At 41.1% G+C, this 23,701-nt stretch overlaps 1 protein-coding gene across 2 annotated transcripts in view; it reads right to left on the minus strand.

Moving 5' to 3' along the window:
• The window catches only part of MTMR2 (myotubularin related protein 2), a 62,759-nt gene that overhangs the window by 35,548 nt on the left and 3,510 nt on the right, over positions 1–23,701 (minus strand). Inside the window, exons 1-2 of one of the 2 annotated variants that reach the window (XM_088159398.1) lie at positions 13,830–13,988; positions 5,087–5,192 (exon numbers count right to left, since the gene is read on the minus strand). Coding sequence is in view for 1 of the 2 variants with exons in the window: in XM_014877553.2 (XP_014733039.2) it covers positions 5,087–5,192 (106 nt within the window). In the remaining variant the exon portion in view is untranslated. Of the gene's footprint in view, positions 1–5,086; positions 5,193–13,829; positions 13,989–23,701 lie in introns of those variants that run through there. The other variant, XM_014877553.2, reaches the window with a different exon arrangement.

Consider the following 23,701-nt stretch of genomic DNA (forward strand, 5'->3'; position numbering starts at 1 on the left):
AACTGCACCTTTACTCAAGATCAGTTAAAGCCAGGATCCACAGGAATCACTTGCTGCCCCTCAAAGTATGTTCCCAACATCTGCACCAAGGACTTCTCTAGCTCAGCTCCACGACATTCTCACCTAACATGGGCACATCTTTAAAGCTTAGATAGATCAGATCATAAATGCTCTATGTCCTTCCAGTGAGCACAAAGGAATTGTGGTTGGCTAGCTTGAATGCAGGTCTGCCCAAACAGATATAATCCAGGAAACCTAAGGAGACAGCAACAGTATCCATTTACTGTCTTGGAAGGAAATAGATTTTCATATACCTTTTGTCATGCACCAGTTATGTATCTTACAAAATAAACCACATGGGCTTGTCTACAGTCTCTGACCATACACATAATAGATAACAAATTAAGGTAACTCAAGCCACTCTGTTTCTTCCCATTTCTAACCTTCAAGTCCTGGGAATGCTACAATAATATTCTTGCATCTCATGCATAAACCTACTGTAAATTCACCAATTCCTCATATTTTAAAGAAGAAAATCACTATGCAGGGAACAAACAGTCATGGAGGATGAGTCATATGCTTGTACAATATTTTGTCTGGACTTCAGAGGAGTAATAGGAATTGTGGATCTTACTGTTGCCCTCAAAGTGGAGAATGGTTTAGTGGTCACAACAGCAATACTAACAACAAAGATTTGAACCAGTTTTTCTGAATGCTTCACAACTAAGCAGGTGACATATGGATCTGCTCTAGTTAGTTTCCTTCCTTCTAAGTGCAAGAAGCAATATAAAGAAAACAACATACGAGTTTCCATCCTTTGGTTTAAGCTTTTGCTGCATACAATCCAAAGGCAAACACAATAGGCCTTAACAAATTATCAGGCAAAGGTACTGTTCTTAAGGGAAGTGGCAGCAGGCTCTGCTGGCCATACCCACTGCTTCTCAACTGCAAATAAACAGGATTCAACCCTTTTATAAGGGCTATGCCAAAGCTTTGAACATAGTAAACTTCAGGCATTTTTCTATAAAGCAACAGCTACCTAAAATTGAAAATCCCTACTGATAAAAGTTAGAACATCAGCAAGAAGACTTAAGTACCATAAAACGCACAGACACATCTCCTCATATGCGCAGGAGAAAATACTGCCTACAGGACTTAGGAGCAAGAAACTCACTGTATTTTATTAACCACCAACTTCCCAGATCTGTAACAGCTATTTATACACTCCAATCCCTTTGGCAAAGTTGGCTTTAAGGTGTTTTTAACATCTCAACTCAAATTACAAAGTATATATGGATTTCGAACTCCATTTTCACTTCCAACTACTTCAATTCTGTTCTTGCCTGACCTATAACTTATGTTAAAACATATGGCAGTGTATTTGCTAAAAAATCCCTCCAAGATTTATACCCTAAATCAATTCTAAACAGCTTCGGATTTGAGATCAGGAAGGGGGTGGAAGGAGAACCTAAGAGTGCTTTGTTGTTTTTCTGTTGATGTTTTGGTTTGTTGGGTTTTTTTCTTTTTTTCCTCAGTGAAACTAACTGAAGAAGCCAAAAGTTATTTAGAGTTAGTTTATGAAGTGAAAAGTCTGTAAACTTTCTACTCGAAAGGCAATTTAATCTCAGTTCCAGATACTGACATGCTCAATATACATGAAAAAAACCCCAAAACCATACCTTCATAAAGGTTATTATTAAATACTTTGGAGAAAGATTTAGGAAAAATACTGCACATGCATTCAGTAGGAATCCCCAGTGGTTGTCTCATTTACCTCATTACACACATGCGCGCACACACACAGAGCGTTAATTGCACTCCAAAAGAAAACTGCAGGCACAGACTGCAAGAAATTAGGTGGGTCCTTCCCCTGGTTCCCTCCTCCCAATGGACGCCTACTATTCTTCTAAAAATTCCCCACAGAAAAAGAGACTGCTAATTGTAGCTATCACAAAGTGTTTTTCCATCGTCACAGAAGTTTAATTCCTAAATTTGAGCCAATGCACACGCAGAGGCAGAGACCAAATAGAGGTAGGAGTGATGATGAATCCATGTAGCAATTCACTCTAGCAGGAAAAATTTAAACACACAGCAAGATCATAATCCCATAACTGGCATATCCACATGAAAATCTTGAAAAGCTTATTTTCAGCCTCTTAAAGCTAACTGATGCAACACCTTCCTGAGAACACTGCATAGCCCAGGCATTTGCCACCCATACCACAGAGTTACCACAAAATGCATCAGTTCCCTCTTCAGGACTTGTTCTCTTACCTTCTTTCATGAACAATGTGGGACCTCTTTTTGTCCCACAGAAGTGAGATGCTTAGCTCAAATCTCAGTACCTGGTAACAACTGGGAGGTTCCTGCTGTCTTGTGCCAATGAAAGCTGCACAAGATGCTCAGGCATGTAAGGAAAGAGCTAGAGCAGAGAACATGCTCGTGCCACTGTATCAGTTAATGGTACCACAATGGTATCTGCAATATCCAAGGCAAGGCCACATCTCAGAAAGTTCAAAGAAAATAGTAAAAACAATCAGGACCTTACAAAAGTCTCTCATAGAACTGACTTTCAAAACTTGTGGAACTGTCACATGACAGAGATATCAACTTGAAGAAAAACAGAAAAAGAATCACAAGCCCTGGGAAAGGACATACATTGTCTTTGACTTAAGACCTGAAAGAAATCAGCATTAGCTGACCATCACTCATAAAAGTTCCCTTTGGGAGCTGGCACCAGGCTGCAAGAGGAAGCCCAGGGAGCAAACAGTAACACACCAGCACCGACAGTGATGATTTGAGGACAGATGGCAGGTCTGCAATTGCACTGGCAGTACCAAGATGAGAGGCTGTACACAGGTACAGAACAGAGCATCTGACCCCCAAGAACTGCTCCCAAGCATAGGACACTCTCAGGAATGATGAGTGAAATGATGAATGCATGAGTTCCTCTAGGAGAATTAAGTCAACTGCAGCAATGGAAACTGTCCCTTTCTCCCTATACTCTAATAAAAGTAGGAGCATGGGAATGCATTTTCTCCAGGTCTGCCTACCATTGACAAGCAGCTACTCAAGTGTAAAGGAATGGCCCAGCTTTACACCTACACACAGCTGCACTGCAGCCACGGACACCACCTCTGCAAGAGTAAGCTTTAGGTGAAGCACAGAAGGCATGTGCCAAATTGTGTTCGCATAGAGTTGATGCAGGTGAAGAGCAAGAAGCCTTGTGCCAGCAGGACCAGGTGCTCACACTTAGCCTGCAGTGACTTTATTGTAAATAAGTAATCCCCTGCTTTACCAGCTCTCCTGAAACACTATTCTAAAATGAAAGAGGAGCAGCATTTTTTCCAACCAAGGCAGAACTTTAGATTGCTTAGAAATAATAAAAGCGGGCAGGCTGTGAAGAAATCACTCCTGCATATTACAGGAACTGTGGCACAGCATGAAATTATGGGCTCCTAATGGCCTCCATGAACACATAGGCATCTTCTGCTTGAACAAAATCTCTCATGCAGCTAAGTGAACATTGCTCTGTGGACACTGTTTTTGATTGCTAGTGAGTACAGAGGCCCTGTTGAATAGGAAACCAGACAAGCTGAGGAGAACTGGAATCCCTGCCCAGACAGTTTACAGTTCACACAGACAAGGTGACAAAAGGGCGGAAAAGAGTCACAAAACACAAAGGATTGCAAAGAAAACATGTTGAGCCATCTTAACCACTGGAAGGGAAAGGCAACTTCTATTCTAAAAAGGAAATACTGGCTTGTCCTCTACCTTCTAAAAGTAGTCCTCAAGTGTCACAAGAACTGTGAGTTGTGCATCAAAACTTAAAAAGGAATTCCATATATGCAAACTTCAGTAAAAGATTAAATAAGAAAAAAGCTTAATTTTTATAATATTATATATATAATATAATATTATTCAGTTAGAGCTGTGGGAGAATTTGCAATCTTATTCATATCAATAAGCAACTTAGCCTTAGCCTAAAAATTATATTTTCTGAACGTCAGAGTGACTGAACACCCTGACTTCACAGGGAAAAACTTCAGACATATTACAAATTTCCGTACCCAGGGGTGTTCAAAAGGTAACTTTTTCTATCCACAGGCAAAAGGTGCAAAATATCATAGAATGCACATAAACTACTGCTTAATTTCCAAATCTTAGCTTAAAATTGGCTAATAAGCTGCCTTTAGAAAGAAACATTCATATTTTTGTCACTTACGAACAGGTGGACTCCCTGTTATTAATTATGGATGACTGAGACAACACTCATGGGATGAAAAATCATCACGGTTGTCAAAGGAATTAGCTTTGTACTCTGAGATTTTTATGCAATTTTACTGTGTTTACACTTTACAAAGATTCTTAACCACAGCTGAGAAATGCTGAAGTTGTTACCAGAACGTACCAGTACCAACAGTTTTATACTCAGGCATTTTTTTTTCAGCAAACCCCTTGGCTTCATAAGAGGAACATACAGATAGCTTTCAAAACTCCTGTGACACCGAACTAGAACTCTGAATTTATAATTATAACTAATCTAATAGCAGACTTAAAAGAGCCCTGTTTGGACCTTTTTATGTCAGAGCATTAATTGTGACAAAAGATTATTTTTATCAGCTTGGAGATTGCAATCTTTCTCTGAAAGAAGATACTTCCAAGGACTCAGGGTTTACAAGCAAGCAGAAGCCCTCAAGACAGAACACCTCGTGTGTGTGTGTGTGTGTGTGTGTATACACACACATACACATAAGAGGAAGAAAAAGTATATACAACTGACAGATTGAGGATTTCACTTACTTAAAGCACCTAAAAGAAAATGGAGCAGCTTTGAAAATTCATCTCCAAGTGAGGATTGCAGAGTCAGCTTCTTCAAGATTAAACAACTTTATAAAGAAAGACATCATATGGTAGAGATTAAACTTACATTTCACCTGTTTGACTTCAGGTCCTTTCAGTAATTTGGCTAAATATATTTTGGCATTATTGAAAGCTGACATTATTTTACCATAGCCAACTCACAGAAGCAAGATGTTCTCTGAAGGGGGTCACATTTTTGTATTTTTTTCAAGACAAAACATACCCTTAAATCCGGAGAGAAGTTGTCTGCTGAGGTGGAGATGGAGTCCGATGACAAAGCAGAAGCAGATTTGGTGTGAGTGGAATGGTCCGACTGCGACGTGGAAGCGCTGTAAAGAGAAACACCAGAGTGTATCAAAACTGTGCCCAAGAAAGTTCAAAAGCTGACAGGTCCAACCACTCGCTCACAGTCGTATCAGGCATTTTTCACTATTCCTACCCTTTCCACTTTCAGCTATTCAGCCCTCAGCAATGCTTTAAGAGAACCTGTTCTCCCTGCCATTACCAGGGATTACCAAAGCGTACACAACTCATTATTAAATAGTTCAGCTCAGACTGAGCCAACACTAACACAACCATCAGCTTGTGCTGAGGAACACGCTCAGTGCCCAGAGCTGGTGGAGCAGCTGCAGTGGAGCTGAGGATGAGCTGTGTGTGGGGAGAGCCTGAGCCAAGAGGCCAGAACTGCCAACCCTTTGCACAGCAGAGGGCCTGGGTACCTGTGGCCCCGCCAGGTGACCGGACACTCAGAGACATGGCAGGAGCCAATGACCCCCAGACCTTCCTGCATTTAGACCCTCAGGGATTCCTTTGTCTGGGGTCCCTCCTTGAAGACACCAGCTCAAGCTGATATTTTGCTAATTAGTTATTGTACCATAATTAAATTATTTGAAGGACTGGGATGTCTAAGGCTCTGCTGTGGGAAACCTGGGGTTGAGACAGCACAGAAACTTGGTCTGTCTGCGAGTGTGGGGCATGTAACTACAAAAGGGCTTTGGTCCCAGCTCAGGTGGTGAGAGAGTGACTGTCAGACTGGCTCCTGGATGGTTGGATGGAGAAGTTTCCTTAGCACTGGATCAAGTCCTAAATTACAGAAATGAAGGGCCTCCATTTCAGCCCTTCAGATGGGAGATATTAGTGTGCTGCAAAGGGATGAAAACAGACAGACTCCTGAATGCACGCCAGCACAGCTCCAACCGCAGCTGTACAGCGGTGGAAGAAATTCAGAATTAAAACGCTTTGCATCGCACACAACTTTTCTTCTTCAAGGAAACGTACAAAGCTGAGGAGAATTAAAAAGACTCTCCCAGCATATGTCTCTGGTGATATAAAGTGCAATTCGCTAAATAACAAAGCAAAACAAAAATGTTCCTTTTCTAAGTTTTTCTAATACAGCTGTAAACAATTAAAATTAAGCTTATATTTTACAGCATTTTATTCTGCAACCTCTCCTACAACCCTAATTGCTTAAAATTAGCATTCAAAACTAAGGCTTCTAAAACCCCAGATGACTGTAAAGAAAGCTCCTATGCGGTACAATGCTATTGCCTGAAGTCACTGTAAGGAGATAAATGCTACCTGTGCCAATTAATTCCCACACTCTTACCGACCCCAGAAAGGTTTTAGCTGGATATAAAGACACTCCTAAAGATCAGCTATCAGACTTGGAAGCCTAGCCTTGGCCAAAGCAGAATACCAGCAGGAGTATTACTGTTACCACTTATATTAATTAGACATGTGACAACCCAGAAATAGCTGCATCTGAGCTTCCAAAGGGCCTGAAGATTTGGTAATTGTCTGAAAATTGTTTTGCTGCTGATAAACAGCCACCAAAAGGCCAAAATGTTCCATTTTTATTTCTATTCTTTGGAGCTTGGCAAAGTATTGCACAGGGAGCGTTAAAAACAAAAACGACTACAGGAAAAGTAGGCTCTTGCTGGGAGTTAGTCCTGTCTGTTCAAGATTTAAGGAGCACTGGCACCACTTTCATCCTGTGAAGTAGAAACTTCAAAATGGAACCTTTAGGAACAGTAAAAAGTTATTTAAAATAAATGACACTGGTGTGCCAATCGATTAGCAAAATTCCACTGAATGCACTTGCTGTACAAGGTTCAACAGCCGAACTTTCAGCTTTCCAGCGTGCTCAACTCCTGTGGTGTTGCCAGGTAAACTCATATAACTCTGGGTGGGCAGTGGCACTTGTGCATACAACTCATGCCACAGCCACCCTACAGTCTCTGTTGAGGCAGAAAATTACCTTACACTAAACCAGCAAGAACTGAATCTGCAAAACCTCCCATTCTTGTGGATTAAAAGGCCTCATATAAGCACTGTATTTGTGTACAGTTTCACATTACAACAAAATTGATATAAAGTTGTTGCTGCTGCTACTGATGGGCTGCTCACATTCCCCTCTCCTCTCAACCCAGACTGCACACTGCTGCCATCTCCTTGTGCTGGATGGGCATCATGGGATGCACAGTCCAATCTTCAGATCTGACAGGGCAGTAAACTATTAATAAACATGAAGAGAGTCTTCTGTTGGGTAACAAGGCTGATTGGATTCATTACATGGCTATATAAATCATCAGATGCAGCACACAGAGAGGGAAGGATTCTGTATCTGGAGATGATGAGGAAGGCTGAGAACACTTTGCGCACAGCAGCCTGCAGGCATGCTAAATTAGGCTTAGCACTAAACCACATTTTTACATTACTTTACTTAAATGAGCTCAAACCCTTTATGTGTTCCCTTGAAACTTCTTTCAGCCTGGTTTCTGCACGGTCAGTCTTCATTTTCCAAGTGTTCACCCTCGTGTTTACACCCGCTTAATTAACTTGATTTTTAAAAGCATGTTAAAAAAGATCCCAAACCACTTAATTTAATCATTCCACAGAACTGTACCCATTTACTGTACAGCAACCTATAAGGAGATAGTACTTAGAGTGTATTTTAAGGTATTGAAAGGTACTTAAAGTTTTCAATGACGAGCAAGCAGATACTGTAGATGCCTTTATCATTGGGTGACAAGCCTGACTCCTGTCCCTTGGGACCCCACTGTGCCTTCTCCCACAACGGCTCCAGCCGGGGGAGCCAGAGGCTCAGGGTAAGCCTCCATAAGCCATGCCTTCTAGCTCCCTCCCATTTCAAGGCCCACACTTTTGTGTATTTAAATGCATTTTAAAGGTCAGCAGCTCTGCTGAGTTTACAAATCCTTTAGCATAGGTGTAACTACCTAAGCCAGGGCACACCAGCAGCTGACCTGACCCTGTAGCACATACAGGACAGCTTACTCAACCGAGCAAAAACTGCAAAATCACAATAACCTACTGGTAGAAGCATTTGCATCAAAAATTTAACATCCTTTAGAGACAAAAAAGGGAGCTGGAAAGACTGGACAGGTTTAGCAGAACATGCTAGTCTCTCTGTCCCAAAGCTAGGAGGACAAGATAGACCCAAACAACTCCCAAGAGCTGTCTGTCTAACCTGCTCTGAACAGCTCCCATGGAGGGAGAGTGCTAACAAAAGGATCAAAATTTCACCAGGTTTTCTGCTGACACAACTTGTCTGCCCGTGTACATTGCCAGTGACTGCTTAATACACAAGCAGCAATTATCTAATGATTGTAGACCAAAGATTTTTATGAAATTGTTAATTAATTTCACTTTGCCAAACTAAGGGGCAAACAGCATTATGTAGGGGAAAAAGAAAAGGGAAAAGGGGGGAGAACCATAATCCACAGCATGTCTGAGCTGTGAAAGTGTTTTGTGTATGTTGATCACACTTGGCTTCAAGTGGCTGTTCAAGAAGGAAAGCATTTGCATTTTAGAAGTGGATTTTCAAAATCTCCTGCACCAATGTCCCTGAGCTCCTGCAGAAACCACCAGTGAAGCCTCCCTCCAGTGACAGCAGTGGGAGCTTTTGGGAAGCCACGCCTGCAGACACATTGAACAATACCCCTGGATTATGCAGCTCAGCACAGTATGCATAGATTGCATATTTGGCTCACTACCTCTGCTCTCCTCATCTGCCATTTCCAGGGAGCTGAGATGGAAGGAAGGAGCAGACAGCAGAAAGGCCGCTGGTTTGCTGCTCCCTCCTCATCGTCAGGCAGCTGCACAGCTCCAGCTCCACTGCTTAGCAAACTAATTAATCTGATATCCCTGCATGCACATAAGAAGTTTATTAGTTTCAGTGGTTTAGTCAATCTTAGCTCCTCTTTGCTGCCAATACAAGAGCAAAGATCCTCAAACCACACAGTTTCATATGGCTTTGGGTGGGGGAGAGCAGGAGAGCATCCTGGCACACAAACTCAGAGTGAGGACACCAGAGCTCCCTCCATGCTTTGCCACCAGCCCTTCTGCATCATCTCAGGCAAATCATTTACTTGTGCTTCTGTCACGGCTTCTGCACGTTATCCCAGCTTTTGCCAATGTAAAGTTAAAGCTGTCTCGTGCAGCACTTTTGGCAGCCTGACAGGTATGTCTGGCATCAGTTTAATGTGCTGAGGACCCCAATCAGGACATTCTGTTCTCACAGAGACAAACCCCCAACAGCTGCATTTCACCATTAAGACAACACAGAGCAGACCTGAGGGATGGCCAGGGCATGATGGGCACATCTAAATGCTGGGTTGGGGGGCACCTGACAAACATCTGAGAACACAGGTAGGTTTGGACAGATCTCAGCCAGGGATAAAAATCACTAGAGCTGTGCCAGTCACTGCTAGCTGCAATACTACTTAAACATGCAAAATTACGATATTGTCTCTGAACCTCATGAAGGTTCTGCAACACAACATATACTCAGATTCACAAAATACTTTGAACTCTGCCTACAGGAAAATAAGTGAGCTCCTGTGAGGAACCAGGGAAGACCAAGGACCTCCTGGAGCTTTTCTCTTCCCCATGCTTCAGGCCCAGGCAGCTCTTCATTGTCCTTGTTGATGGATATCTGTGTTAAGTACAAAAAGAGACCCCTTCAACAGGTCAAAAGCACCTTCATGGAAAGCATCTTACTCCTGTGACTGCCATCCCTATTTATACCTCTCGTCATTCCTCCCCAATGCAGAAGCAGGAAACAGGTCTAAGATACAACTAACACTGATCTGTGTCTTTCATCTTGGTAATTATTTTTATTCTTTAAATGTTTTTCTTTATAGCCAGATTTTGAATGAGTCCAAACGTGAGCTGTCGGCACAATGGTTTTATACAATATCTGCACGCAGTAGCAACCCTTTGGCTATATGGAATACATACATGCAACTAATAAGAGCATTACACTGGAAACTGAGCACAGTGACTCAACTCCTGATAAAGTGTTCATTGTTATTATTAGGACTATCCCACAATATGCCAGATGGTTTTCAAACATAATTCAGACTCAGACAGATGCCCTCCGGTGGTTCCTGTTCAGGCAATTGAAAGGTATTACTGCACCCGTAGCAGAATTGAAGGGATGCCAGCATACTGAGCTTAAACTGTCAACAAAGATGGAAAGAAGCTGCAAACAGAAGTGCCTGTGATGCACAAACTTGACCTGTTAAACTATGAACATGCAGGGGACATATTTTTGGGTGAAACTGGTGATGAAGTCTTAGGCCACTTCAAAAAGTATAATTAAATGGCATTTTCTATTAATGATACAAGGCAATCACCCTGCAATGTAAAAAATGTGATGTATAAGAAAGCCCAGGAAGAGAAACAAAACTAGTAGTTGCCATTTCTTTTGGCAACTGTTACACTAAGAGTTTGACTATGAAGTTCTTTCTTTCCTAGCATAGAGAAGCAATAGCTTTCCCTGGAAGTAAAAAGCCCAAGTACAACCTTCTGAAGAGGGTGATTTGACCTTGTGAGGATATGAGCACGACAGTGAACCCAAATCAGGTAGAAGATATGCACAAAGATGCACAAAAACTGCCAGAATCAAACCATGAGGCCCAGAAGCTTTAACCTGATGCAGACAAATGCACCACTTCTGCAGGACTGAGCTCTTCTACCTGTATTCTTACCCCTGTTGTTAGGATCTTAATACAACATTCTTCATACTCCAAACCCAAGACATTTTACTTTGCTGTCTCTACACTCTAAACGAAAGAAAAACTCCCACTAGATCTCTATGAAAAGCTTTCTGTGAACATCAGGCCTAAGGATAACCACTTCATACAACCTCTTGTCTTAGGTGGTGTGACTCAAGAAAAAAGTCACAACAACCAATTTCATGTATCACTTAAAACCAAACAACAACTTCTGGCAAAATCTTAGACAGAAGTCGAAAAGTGAATATGAGGGGTGATCTAGATAAACCATCTCAGTAATTACTGAGAATGGTCATTTCTGAGCAAGCTCTTAGAAGTATGTCTCATTCTGTTCAGCAAAAGCATAAAGTATACATATAGTCATTCTACTATACTTCTGATCAGCAAGAACATAAATTATAAACACCTTCCCAAAGACAAGTAAGTCCTATGCAGAAAGGGGCTGGATACAATGAGGGTGGTGAGACACTGGCACAGGTTGCCCAGAGAAGTTGTAGATGTCTCATTCCTGGATGTGTGCAAGGCCAGGTTAGATGGGGCTTTGAGCAACCTGGTCAAGTGGAAGATGTCTCTGCCCATGGCAGAGGTGTTCTAACGAGAGGATCTTTAAGGCCCCTTTCAACCCAAACCATTCTGTGGTTCTGTGACACTTGTGCAGAATGAAAAGTTAAAAAGATATTTCAAAATAAGATACTGTCTAAAAAACAAGCAAACAAAAAAACAAAACAAAACAAACAAGAAAAACCAAACCAACCAAACAAAAAAAAACGAGACGGAGACCACAAAAAGGTAGAAGAAAAGATTAAGTTCTGATCCCTTGTGACAATTGATAAAAGATTCGTATTAATCACAAAAGCATTGGGGTTTGTATAAACCAGAATACTAAGCTCTGAAGTGAAGCATGGACACTAGATAAAGGAAATTATATGATTAAATAATTCTGTTTAAAATCACCTTGTTATGTTATATTATGTTGTATTATGTTACATTACATTATGTTATATTATGTTTTTCAAATAAGTTGTATCTGCTCCCAGCTTGCAAAAACAAAGCAATCTAAAATTTTGCTGAATATCGAGACTTTTGTCTCTCATTTATAACATCCCTGAAGTTCACCTCCTAAATCCAGGAGCAGGAATATGCATATGAATTTAACACCCAGAACTCTACAAAAAAATTCATGGAACAGAAGGGGAACACACCTCTGGAAAATAGGCCTACTTTGAGTTGCAGTACGTGCCATAGGGCTTGAGGATACCTATTCCTTTGTACCAAAGTCTTAAAATACTAACCTAGCTCACTCTTATAAGTAACACAACCAAAATCAGTAGTCAGTGATGATAAAGCCACCTTTCCAGCACCTTCTTTATGAATATTCTTTCCCTGTCAGTACAACAAGCAACTGCTTCATTGCTCACAAAGATGTGCCAATTACTCACACACTAATTGGCATGAGCTGCTCACACCATTTCTTCTGTATCAAACAGAATATTTTGTTTCAATAGTCACTGAACTGACACAGAAAACAGGTGACAAAACGCACCACTGAGCAATACAGTTTCAGACACAGAGGTCATAAATGAGAAAAACACTGTAGAGGCCAAATTTCCATTTCCTCTCTTCCTGTTTTTTTAAAAGTGTCTCATTATGCACATTCCTAAAAATTAATCAAGGTGAAAACTGCAAATTAATGATGACAAGTAGCAAATACAATCTAATTTGGAAGCTTCAGATGCCAAGAGAGCTGGGTCCAATTGATTTGAATTTACAGCAGGGCCATGAATAGAGCAACTTGTAGTACTTGGGCAGTTCTCTTACAAGTATAATGCTGCAGAGATATTGAGCGCTCCCTGCTCGCTTCCCAAACTCAGACTGACAACACTCCCTCCTCAGTATTTCCAACACTCCTGTTTCTTCAAGAGAAGAAAAAGGTAATATTGAAAAATCTCCTGGTTTTTCACATCAGAGCAGAGGGAGACAAACGGGTGCTTGTTCCCATGAATATGACTCTGTCCTAGCCAGTACTGGCTGAACTGGCCTGGGACACCCAGCTGTTGCCCACATCAGACTCTGTGGATCTGTGCTAAGGCTAAGTGGTCCCCACAGTCCTTATCTGTGTATACACACATACTCCTAAGGGTCCTCAGAAGTCTCTCATACATCCCTCTCTAGGCAAGCATTTGAAAGCTCAGTTGGCATCTTGCTGGAACCAGGGCCTTGCAGCAGGAGCTGGGCACTCTGTGCTGGCTTCCACTCTGCCACGGGGCCAGAACAGGCTCTGCTGCTGTAAATAAAGTTTTAGCATTTTAACACCATCCCTCCCAGGACAGGAATCCCACAGTGACTGGCACCACATGTGCCCATTATAACAGGCAATGCCTTTCCCAAAGAGATTTCACTGACAGACAAACAAGTGGTATCTCCAGTGAGCAGTGACTGGATTTTAATTCTTCACAGCAAAATTAAAAGTCAAAACAGATTAATTCTATCTAGACAACAAATGTCACAGGAAACTACCTATAGCATATATAAGATGCAGCCTTATCCCTCTGAGCACCCAGTACCATCTTTTTAGGCACATGCAGGACAGACAGCTATTAGTTTCAGATGACTTGACTGGAACTCACAATTTTTACAAACATTTAAAGATCCCAGTTTAACCTCTGCTTGACCTGTGACAACCTCAGAGGGGAAGAACTAAAAGCCATAAACAAATATGCTTTTGAAGGAAAGAAAAGCACAGACTGCCAGGCTGCCTTCAGCATTCAGAGAAGGCAGACATTTATATTATATAATAATGTACTCTCGCTATTCAAAAGGGCCATCAATGTCAAAGTTTACCATCATCTAAAAGAGAAGCCATTTTAGCAAACAAATCATGGTGCATATATGTGACAGAACTAAAATAGCCCCCACCATGCCACTTGCCTGAATGAAAAAAGTCACTTCTGTTGCCAAGCAAAGCCGGGTGTCAGTCTAACTTCAATGTTCCAAGGGAGGAAAATGACATTTTTTAAAAGTTGATCCTTCCTGAGCTGAATATACAGTACATCTTTTCCCATGAGCCATAAAGAGAATGTCCTATATTTTGACTGTGAACAAGCTTTTCTAGGAATGCAAATTTTGCTCTCAATAGTTACACAATGGACTACAGTGTCACAAGCACTGTTCGTGCTCCATTAGTCATTCTTTTATTATTTTTTTAAACTGAAATTCACAAAAGGCCTACAGTATGCGTAGAGCACTTGCTAAACAATAGGCTGATTGTTTAAAATATTTGCAAGATTCCAAGGATAAAGGCCAACGCCCAAAGACAAACCAATATCCATCATGTAATTAATAACAGCAAGGAGCCCACAGTATCATGCTCTTGTGAGTCAGTGATCCAGAAGGTAAAAACCAGGAAGGACAGAAGCTATAAGACCCCTGAACCAATATTCTCTGATGAGCACAAGAAAGATTACTACAAAATCATCTGTATTCATGAGAGGAACAAAAGGGAAGTTCAGTTTCTAACAAGCTCCCAGCTGGTATGGGATGATGGTCAGCTACAAGAGAAAAGAAGAAAAAAAAATTCAAGGTTGTTAGACTTCCGCAGGGAGCTGACATTTTGACTCTGCTCCACCAATTTAATTTCGGCCCATATCCAGAGAATGCAAAGTTAGTTCCTACCTTCTGAAAACAGGCCGATAATCCAGCATTTTGGTCTGATTCCAGTTTTTCTAATGGAAACGTTTGGATTGCAAAATCCACCGCAGCACGAGCACTTTTGCTTGCAGCATTAGGAGTTTGGGCAGGGAGTGGCAGGCAAGGCAGGCATCCTGCCTTCCCCAGGTGACACACGATGGAAAGACAGCCCTGTCCATCTGGCTCTGCCCTAGGCCTTGGGAGGAAGGTTTGACACACCTCCTGGAGATGGTGCACACACATCTGGGTCTGTGCTCCACAGTTTAGGGGCTTCCAATCACCAGCACAGGCCCTTAACATTCAAGAGAAATCAAGACTGTAAAATGAAGAGAAGTTCAAAATACAACCCTGTTTACTGCCAACATAAACAAGGTTGTCTGCTACAACAGTGCTCCCACCTGCTCTTGTCTGTGCCTTCCTACACACTGGGTTATTGCTATGCTTTTTGGCATCTCTGGTATTGCTCAGAAGAAGCCAGAAACTTCGTTTTCAATATCAGATACAAATAAGTTTCAAATTCCTGCTACAGAGGGCAGGACTAAACTACAAGTGAAGAAGATCTTGCCTGCCCTGAGAAAACTACTTCTAGGTCAAAAAAAATATGGCTGAGGTGGAGACATTCCAGCACCTCAGGCTTCAGATGGCTGAAGCAGTGCTGCACAAGGACAGAAAGAACGCCATCAGGGAGACTGCTGATTGACAAGATGTCTGGCAAGAGATCTCCTGGGCTGTGACGAATCAAAATGTGTCCTGACCTGCATCCTTCTCCCCAGACAGCCCAGGCAGCCGCCTCAGCCAAGGGAATCTCCGTGCTGCATGACTGCTCTGGCAAAACGGGAACTCACGAATTCAACTTCAAGTGTCTCCTGGTGCTACAAGAACATCCATTGTGTCCAAGCCCTGCCTGTGGAAAATGCTGATTCCAGGACTTAGGATGTCCTGCGGCAGAGAACTAAGACACCTGGGTGGTGCTGCTATCTCCTGCATCAGAGGAAACTTGGATTTCCCACTACATCCCACAGGAGAAAGAGAGCTGGCAACACATAACTGTCTCCCCGAATATTTCGAATAAAGACAAAAGCCATGATGAAAATCCTGCATACAATTCAAAATCACCCTTGCACTTAATCAATATTTACATCTACCTCACAAACACTGACACTCTTCCTTTAAAAACTTATCAAGCCAGAGAAAGACATACAAGTAAAAACTATCAGGATTTTGATGCAAATTCAGACATTCCCATGCCAAGCTGCAAAAGTCCTGAACTGGAGAGCAAGGAGTAATTAAAAAAAAAAAAAAATGGAAACACAGAACATCAAGTCTTTCATTTGCCTTTTAATTTTAAATTATATTTTTAGGAAAAAATCTATTAATCAAGGAAAGAAAGAGAAACAAGAATTATATTAGTAAGTACTTATCTTAGGACAGAAATAAGAACTGAATAAAAAGACAGATATAACTTCTCTTTTACAATATGTATTCTCGCAGTGTCTTAATTTCTAGTTATGCACTAAGAACCAGTTGTGTTTAGATTAACCAAATATACTTGTACTTCTCACAGTTCATGTGCTGTCTCAGTTTTTCTTCAGCTTCCTTCCTATGCCCCTATTTAAGAAACACCTCAGTTAGAAGGTAACACATATTGTTAAACTTTCTGATTTTCTTGAAAACGCATACCACAGAACCCCCTCACCCCAATAAACCTAACACCCACAGGAATTAAAGGTACCAGCCATTTACTAATCAATGACATTTCTTGTTCCATCATGGGAAAAATCAAAAGGAGGAGGAAAGGATGTATAAATATAGCCAGTGTAGAGAGTCTTGTATCACCTAGCAAAACTGTAACACCTTGCTAAACTTTCACAGACACTACGCAGCCATGTGCTCTGCCACATTCAGCTCAGAAAAAAAGACTGGAAACACCTTCATTCTGTTGACAGTGCAGCCCCTGCATGAAATTGGTCCATAGCAAAATCTCCAGGCTCAAGTCAGACAAGTATTCAATAATTTAGGGGCCTTATTTCCAGAAATGCCACCTAAGACAACACAAGACGTTTCCAGAAACACAGAGCACTCGTGTGAGAAGTGAAGACCGAGAAGGGATCTCATCAGCATCTCCAAGGTGGGTGCCAAGAGGATGGCGCCAGACTCATCTTGGTACTGCCGAGCAACAGGATGAGAAGCAGTGCCCGTAAACTAAAATACAAGAAGTTCCATCTCAATGTGAGGAAGAACTTCTAGGGTACATGTTGAAAACAAAGATCTTCTGCCTTGCAGTGAAATGAGGAATACAAACTATGCAAGCTCATCTGAGGATTTTCTGTTCATAAATTCTCACTCATCTGAAATGAGGGCTAATCTAAGATCACCCACAGCTGCTTCCTCATGTCACTTCTGCTTCCTCAAGCAGAAATCAGTGTATGTGAAAATCCAAGTAACTCAAAAAGGAGTAGGATCAATGAGGTCAGAATGGTTTATCCATGGTGGATAACATGGATGTTTTTGCTTCTACTTAGACAAGGGAAACCCAGGCAGTGGAGTTTAGACAACTATTCAGCCTTCTCGGAGTGGACCATTATCTCTGCAATACTGAATTACTTGTGGCGTGTATTGATTCTGTTGAGGGTAGGGAGGTTTTAGATACCTGCTTCCCATGGAGATACAGCAATCTGAACCAGATCCTACCCTGGTCTCCTGAAGATCAGCATTTCTGTGGGACAGAAGCTTGTATTTGCTGTGTGTTTAACCGAACACAGCCTTTTGCAGACACCAGAGAAAGCAAAGGGAAATAACGGAATGGATAAATGAGAGAATATAATGTATTTCTTCAACTTGAGAGAAGCCTTGTCCAAAACAATCTGCATATATCCATGACATCCTTCTCATCTAGGTATTCCCTTCTGTTGAAAATCAAACAAACTTTTTCTATAAATGAAGAACTGCTGTGCCCGCCCTTCCTATCTCCATTTTTGCTTACATGTAAAACTTGTCACAAGTTACTATTTTCACTCCTCTGTCAAACATGGCTAAAACTGTCCAAATGACAGAAAAATTTTTAATGGACAAACTAGACAGATATATGCACATACATGGAGAAGTGGGGCTTAGGAAACCAGACTACAAATCTCTGCTCTCTTCTCAGTTATGAATATATTTAGTTAACATGTAAAAAAGAGGAATGCTGTGGGTTAAGAAATAGCTCCTTCCTTTTTTGGAGTTGAGAACAACCCAAATTCAATGCTCTCTTTGCCCTTACCCAATGATGGGGAGTGAGTTCTGTGTAGGTGGTCACATCTGAATTACTCACTGTAGGCTCTACTTAGAGTCACTGTGGAGAAACTGAGATGACTCATTCTTCCTCATTGTCTACAAAAATAAAAAAAAAAAAAAAAAGAAAGAAAACCCACCAACCCAGAGACTACCAGAACTCTATCAATCCAATCAGATGAGAAAAATCTCATGCAGGATGTCTGTATTTTTTCTGTATGAAAGGTGGAAGCAGAAACCGGAATCAGAATGTAGACTCTAGAGTCAGAGTATGTTTTTACAAAAAACGGTGAACACTGTCTGTCTTTCTCTGGTCTGGAGACAGCAGCGATCAGCAGAAGCTGTACCCAAACAGGTGGGGATACTGAAGGCCCAAGAACTGCTCTGCTGGCACACAAATCCTGAACACATCGACCAGTAGTTCTCCCATATCCTCCTTCTCACACCCCAGTGTTTAATGACTGCTCTGTTAGCATGTTGCTTCACCTTTGAAGAAAAAGACTTGGGAAGTGCTCCCTCATAAAGTGTGGGGGTTCATTTTCAGTGTGGGAGTGAGATATCAATTCTAAGACTGGAAGACACAGCCTGAATTTTCAAGAACAGTCTACTCCAAAAGTCAACTTGGGTAAAATATGAGCAGATCCTACATTTTTCATTTCTTTTCAGAGAGATTCTACTTACAAGTGAGATGCTGATCAATTTTGATTTGTTAAAGGTATAATCTGCTGGTTAAATCAACTGATTTTGACAGTCATCCTTCAGCAGTTCATCTCTGGTACTACAGGTCCCGAAGACCTGCCCTTACCTTCAGTATCTGCCCTCCACAGCAGGCAGACAGGCCCTTCAATCTCACAACTGCACCAAACTCATTCCCAGCCTCCAGCCCTTTCCTGGGCAGATTTAGCTGAATCTGTTCATGAAGGCAATCCTACTACCAATGTGTGCAATCTTTCTCTTCAAGAAGACCACTGAGCAGTGATATCAACTGAAGTCATCAACAGGATTTATTAAAACAGCATTAAAAACAACACAAATTATTTATTTTCACTAAAGGCAGAAGGTACAACTGAGGCTGTGGTTCAGCTCATTAATTCATAAATCAGTTCATTTGGTAGTGGAGTAAAAACACTTGATCACAAAACACCCAGCAATGGTCAGGGGTATATTCACTCCAGCAGTTGTATTTTGTACAGAAAAAATAGTTAGGTTAACCTTTAGTACTGCCATTGTTCTTCATAAACCATAAGCTTTGTAATGAATTTTCAAGGCCTCCGGATGCGTCACTTTTGTTTTGCCTTAACTTTTCTTGGCCTGCTTGTAGGTTTGGTTTAACTGGTTTAGGTGTGACTACAATTTCTGCAACTGGTCAGGTACGTATATCCTCTCTGTTTTATTTTTGTTTGTGTGCGGTACAACCATAGTTTTGCACAGACAGCAGTAAAAAGCAGGTATTCTATACAGAATATTCACCACTAACATAGTAACTCTGCAGAGAGAAATACATACAACAGCCTGGTACCACAGCAGAGGACTGGAGAAGTGGAGACAGATTGTGGCATGGAAGGGTAGACGCACAGGATGAGAAACAGGGCACAGGCTTGGCACCTGAGACCATGGCCATAAAAAAACCACCAATGGTCAACCAAAGAAATGCAGACCTGGAGCTGGACAAAACTGGCTTCAGAGAGAACAAAGAAATAGTATCTAATACCCATAAAACAACTATACATAGCAAAAACCCAGATGCAATGTGGAATGGCAGACCAGTGAAGAAAAGAGATAGGTGTAAAGTTGTTTTACCAAACACACTGAAATGACCCCCAGTGGATCCTACAGTAAAGAAAGAAAGAAATAAATCAACATGATGAAAGGAAAGTCCCAGGAAAGGACTCCAGATGCTGACAATTTGCTCTAACACCTACTACTACCAGAATAAAATCAGCAACCTTGGAACCCATAGGAGCAGAAAATAGGTGAACATAACACCAGGAAGAGGTATAGAAACCAAGAACTAAAGGTACGACAGTTTAAACTGCATTATTATTCTTTACTTTTCTGTAATATTTTAATCTGAACTAATCACGATTAGACTTCCAAAAATTCAGTTACGTTAAGAATAAATTGTTAGCTATATAAAAACATGCTGCCTTTTGGGCCGTGAACAAGGTTTTGAGTGTAACACTTTGTTTGGACAGGCAGTCTCCACATCACAGTAAATAAATCCAGATAAAAATGTTGTTTTATTCTAAACAGGTGTCGCCAGTCTTCCCAGAACAAAGAAAAAAAAAAAACCATAAACTCTCGTTTTTCCAAAGAGTTCAGCAGAAATATGATCACACACCCACACCTGACCCAGATCAAATCTGAATCATTGGGTGACACAGCACTGATTGTGGAGCCATAGCCAGAAGACTACAGAAGCCAGATCTGTAAAGTGGGAGCATTTGTAAGGAGCTTACAAAATTACTAGAAATTCACCTTGAAGGGCTCAAAAACTGCTAAAAAAACTTTCTCTTCATCAAGTATATCAGGGTTTAGAAAGCAATAGCAAAGAATTCAGGTAGCAGAGAAGCAAGAGAGAAACAAAAAAAAGAGCTACCTTGAAATCGCTGGAAAATTACTGAGTGAGAACATTCTCTGGCAAAAGTAACTACAGATGGTAGGAAAGGGAAAAGCAAATGCTTGAAAAGTTCCACTGTTTTTTTTTGTTGTTGTCTTTCACTGATTTTCTTTTTCAATTAGCTCCCAGTTGCTGCGGCAATAAAAAAGCCAGATGTTATTTCAGTTAAAAAGGAAGATGGGGTAATTATGCTGACAGTGTCTCTCCTGTATTGTCACTTCCCTGCGTTATCCTAGACATCTCTACAAACCAAGCACTCCATTCCCTTCCTGTCACACTCTTTCCTAATGGTGGAATGGGCTTCCCATGGAAAAATAAAAAACCATTTTCATATGCTGTATTACAACTACACTTGCACATAACACCCATATATCAAGGTGACCTCTGGACTGTTTCCTTCATTTCTAATGTAGGCCTGTTGTCTGTTTTCTTTGACTAAGCTTTCTGGTAACACAGAATATCCTGAACTGGAAGGGACCCACAAGGATCACTGAGTCCAGCTTCTGAGTCAACAAAAGCCCATTGGTGTATGGATCAGGTCTCTTTTTACACTGCTGATACCCTCAGCACTGAAAAACCACTAACAGTAAAGCAGGTCATCAAGAAAATATTAACGAGAAAGATGTTGACAATGGATCTGTTGAGCCATTAAAGAGGCATTATGACCTTTCCAAATGCAGTTCTTGACTGTACACAAGGTGTAAAAGAACTAGAAAAGGAAGGGAGATGATAAAACATCAGAAATATATAACTATGTTCGAGACAGGTGCAAACCTATCAGGCGTACAATCATGCAACAGATAGGAATTGTGCAATTTCACACTGTCAGGTCATCCACAATCTTAAAACTCAGGTTCTGTGATTGCACCCATGCTGCAGATAGCCTGTAGTTAAGGAACTACGTGTACAACTCAGCGCTGTCTAGCAAACAGACTGCTAGTCAACACAGCATTACCGTGTCTCTTCAGAGAAGGCAGTGCTTGATGGGACCCAAGAGAGTCGTGTTCTGAGCCTCGCTTCACTCCTCGCCAGTTCTCAGATCTTGCCTCCTGTCTCCACTCCAGTTTCTCATCTCAGACTTTCTCACTCTGTGCCCAATCTCTCAGCAAGGAGTACTCAGTACTCAACTGCACTTCCAAGAGCTTAGTAAAATTACCCACCAGGCATTATTAAAAATAGAGTAGTCCTGGCTTAGGCACAGTTAAATAGCTGGTCCCCACTTCTTCAAGACAGAAAGCAACACCTTCTGTACAGCAGCTAGAGCAAGACTGCAAATTCCTGTGAGGCTTTTAAACACCAGTGTAACCTTAATTACAATACAATGAACAGGTGAGTGTCAATTGTATTTTGTATTCTCAAATGGAAAATACGCTTAAACCAAATATTTTGTCATCAATAAAAAGCATTTTATTGAACAGGCCCATCTGGGATCAAAAGATGTGCATGTGCCTGACAGAGGAAAACTTTTAAGTTGAAGGTCTTGCACTCTGGGATGAGTAGAAATGGTTTCTGCTAAATTCAGGAGCAGAAATGTATATGGCAAAGATTTCTAGTAAAAATAATTTGTGGATTCTTTAGAGGCAATGGTTTCTCTTCACTTCTATAAATTAAAAGCTCTAAAGTCTTTTACACTAAATGTTATTTTCATTATTTTTCGTCCCTGAGACCATTAAAAAGATTCTCCTTGTTTTGCAAATCTATATGCAGGCAGAACTGCTATTTATCTTCACAATACACAGTACACCAGAAAAAATACCCGTCTCAGAATGGACTTCAGTTGCAAGTAAGTGTTAGAAATTATCTCTCATTTATTAAAATCAATGATAATGAGCCCATCTGGAGTTGCTAATTGGTTGAAGGCATAGTGTCAAGTTCCTGAGATGCAAAATCAGTTCATTATCAACACTCAGCAAGCAATGTCTTTAATGGTAACAACTCTTGAGAAATCTTGCTTTGCACTTACAAGAAATCAAATGCAAGAAAAGCTCTCAAAGTCCATGAGGAAAATGACAGCTACTCGCATTTCACTGAACACCAGAACTGGCAAAAATCTTCCCTTTCAAACTCTAACTTCAATGACTCATCACAAAACAACTCAATCAGCAAAGCTCATACATCTGGTAGCAATGTGGTGCTACAGCTAAAGCCCTCCTCAGCCAACAGCTCACAGACCCAACTCCTTCCAGCATCACTCTCACCCATGGGGAAAGCATTCCTTCAACACAGCCTTAAATCAGACCAGGTATTGACAGGGCCTTATTTGAGACAGGAGGGGAGTTCATACCTCATGGAGTTACTGGTTCAACAGACCTTACTGCACTGATTTACACCAAGTTTATGTTTTCAGACTTATGCCTGCAAACATAAAGACAAGGAGCATGATTGCTCTCATATGCTTCAGTAAAAGGGCAGTGCACAGGACCCACCGTGTCTGCAGACCTCTGTGGATGATAAACACCAGAACAAAGGTGATAACAAGCAACCAAGAAAGCGGTAACATCAAGCATTGCTACAGTCATGCTGGTGGGAAACATCTTTCCACTGCCTTATCTTTCTTTCATTTTATACTGACGTTGAAATATCACTGACATCTCCTACAGCAGTTTTTTTACAGTACAATCACCTCCACGCTTTTGCACAGGCAATACAAATTTATCTTCAGCAGATCTAACAGAAAGCCTGTTAGATAACTTATTGGACCATTGTTCAGACTGAACTATGATATGCTTTTCTGAGGAATACAGAGAGATGTATGCTCATTCAGAAAGTACAGAACATAACCACATAGACTGCATGAACAAAATGTCTATTCACTTCTCATGGAAAGTAAATATAGGAAGTTTGCCACTGCCTTTTTCCCTGAAGTCACATGTTCTGCTAAAGTCATACACAGCTCTATCTGGCTTTCCCTTCACAAAAGGAAAAGATTATGGTAGAATACTGTTGGCTGCTCCTTTGAATTCCAGAGGTCAGAGGGTCTGTATGCAACCTCAAATCTGCAAAAACAACAATACAACAAACCTACCCACAAATTAATTTTAAGAATGGTCTTGGAAGAAGTCTGAATAACCAGCACAGCTGAACTGTGTTTATCACTCACTCACCTAGGATCCTCAGGTCATTCTAGAGATATAAAAGCAGTCCATAACATTGAGAAAATCTCGCTCTTCTGGACATAACCATATTGCAGCTCATCAAATGTTTGAATCAGTGCTTTACC

This window comes from Sturnus vulgaris, chromosome 2 (genome assembly GCF_052056855.1).
Source record: "Sturnus vulgaris isolate bStuVul1 chromosome 2, bStuVul1.hap1, whole genome shotgun sequence".
Lineage (NCBI taxonomy): Eukaryota > Metazoa > Chordata > Aves > Passeriformes > Sturnidae > Sturnus > Sturnus vulgaris.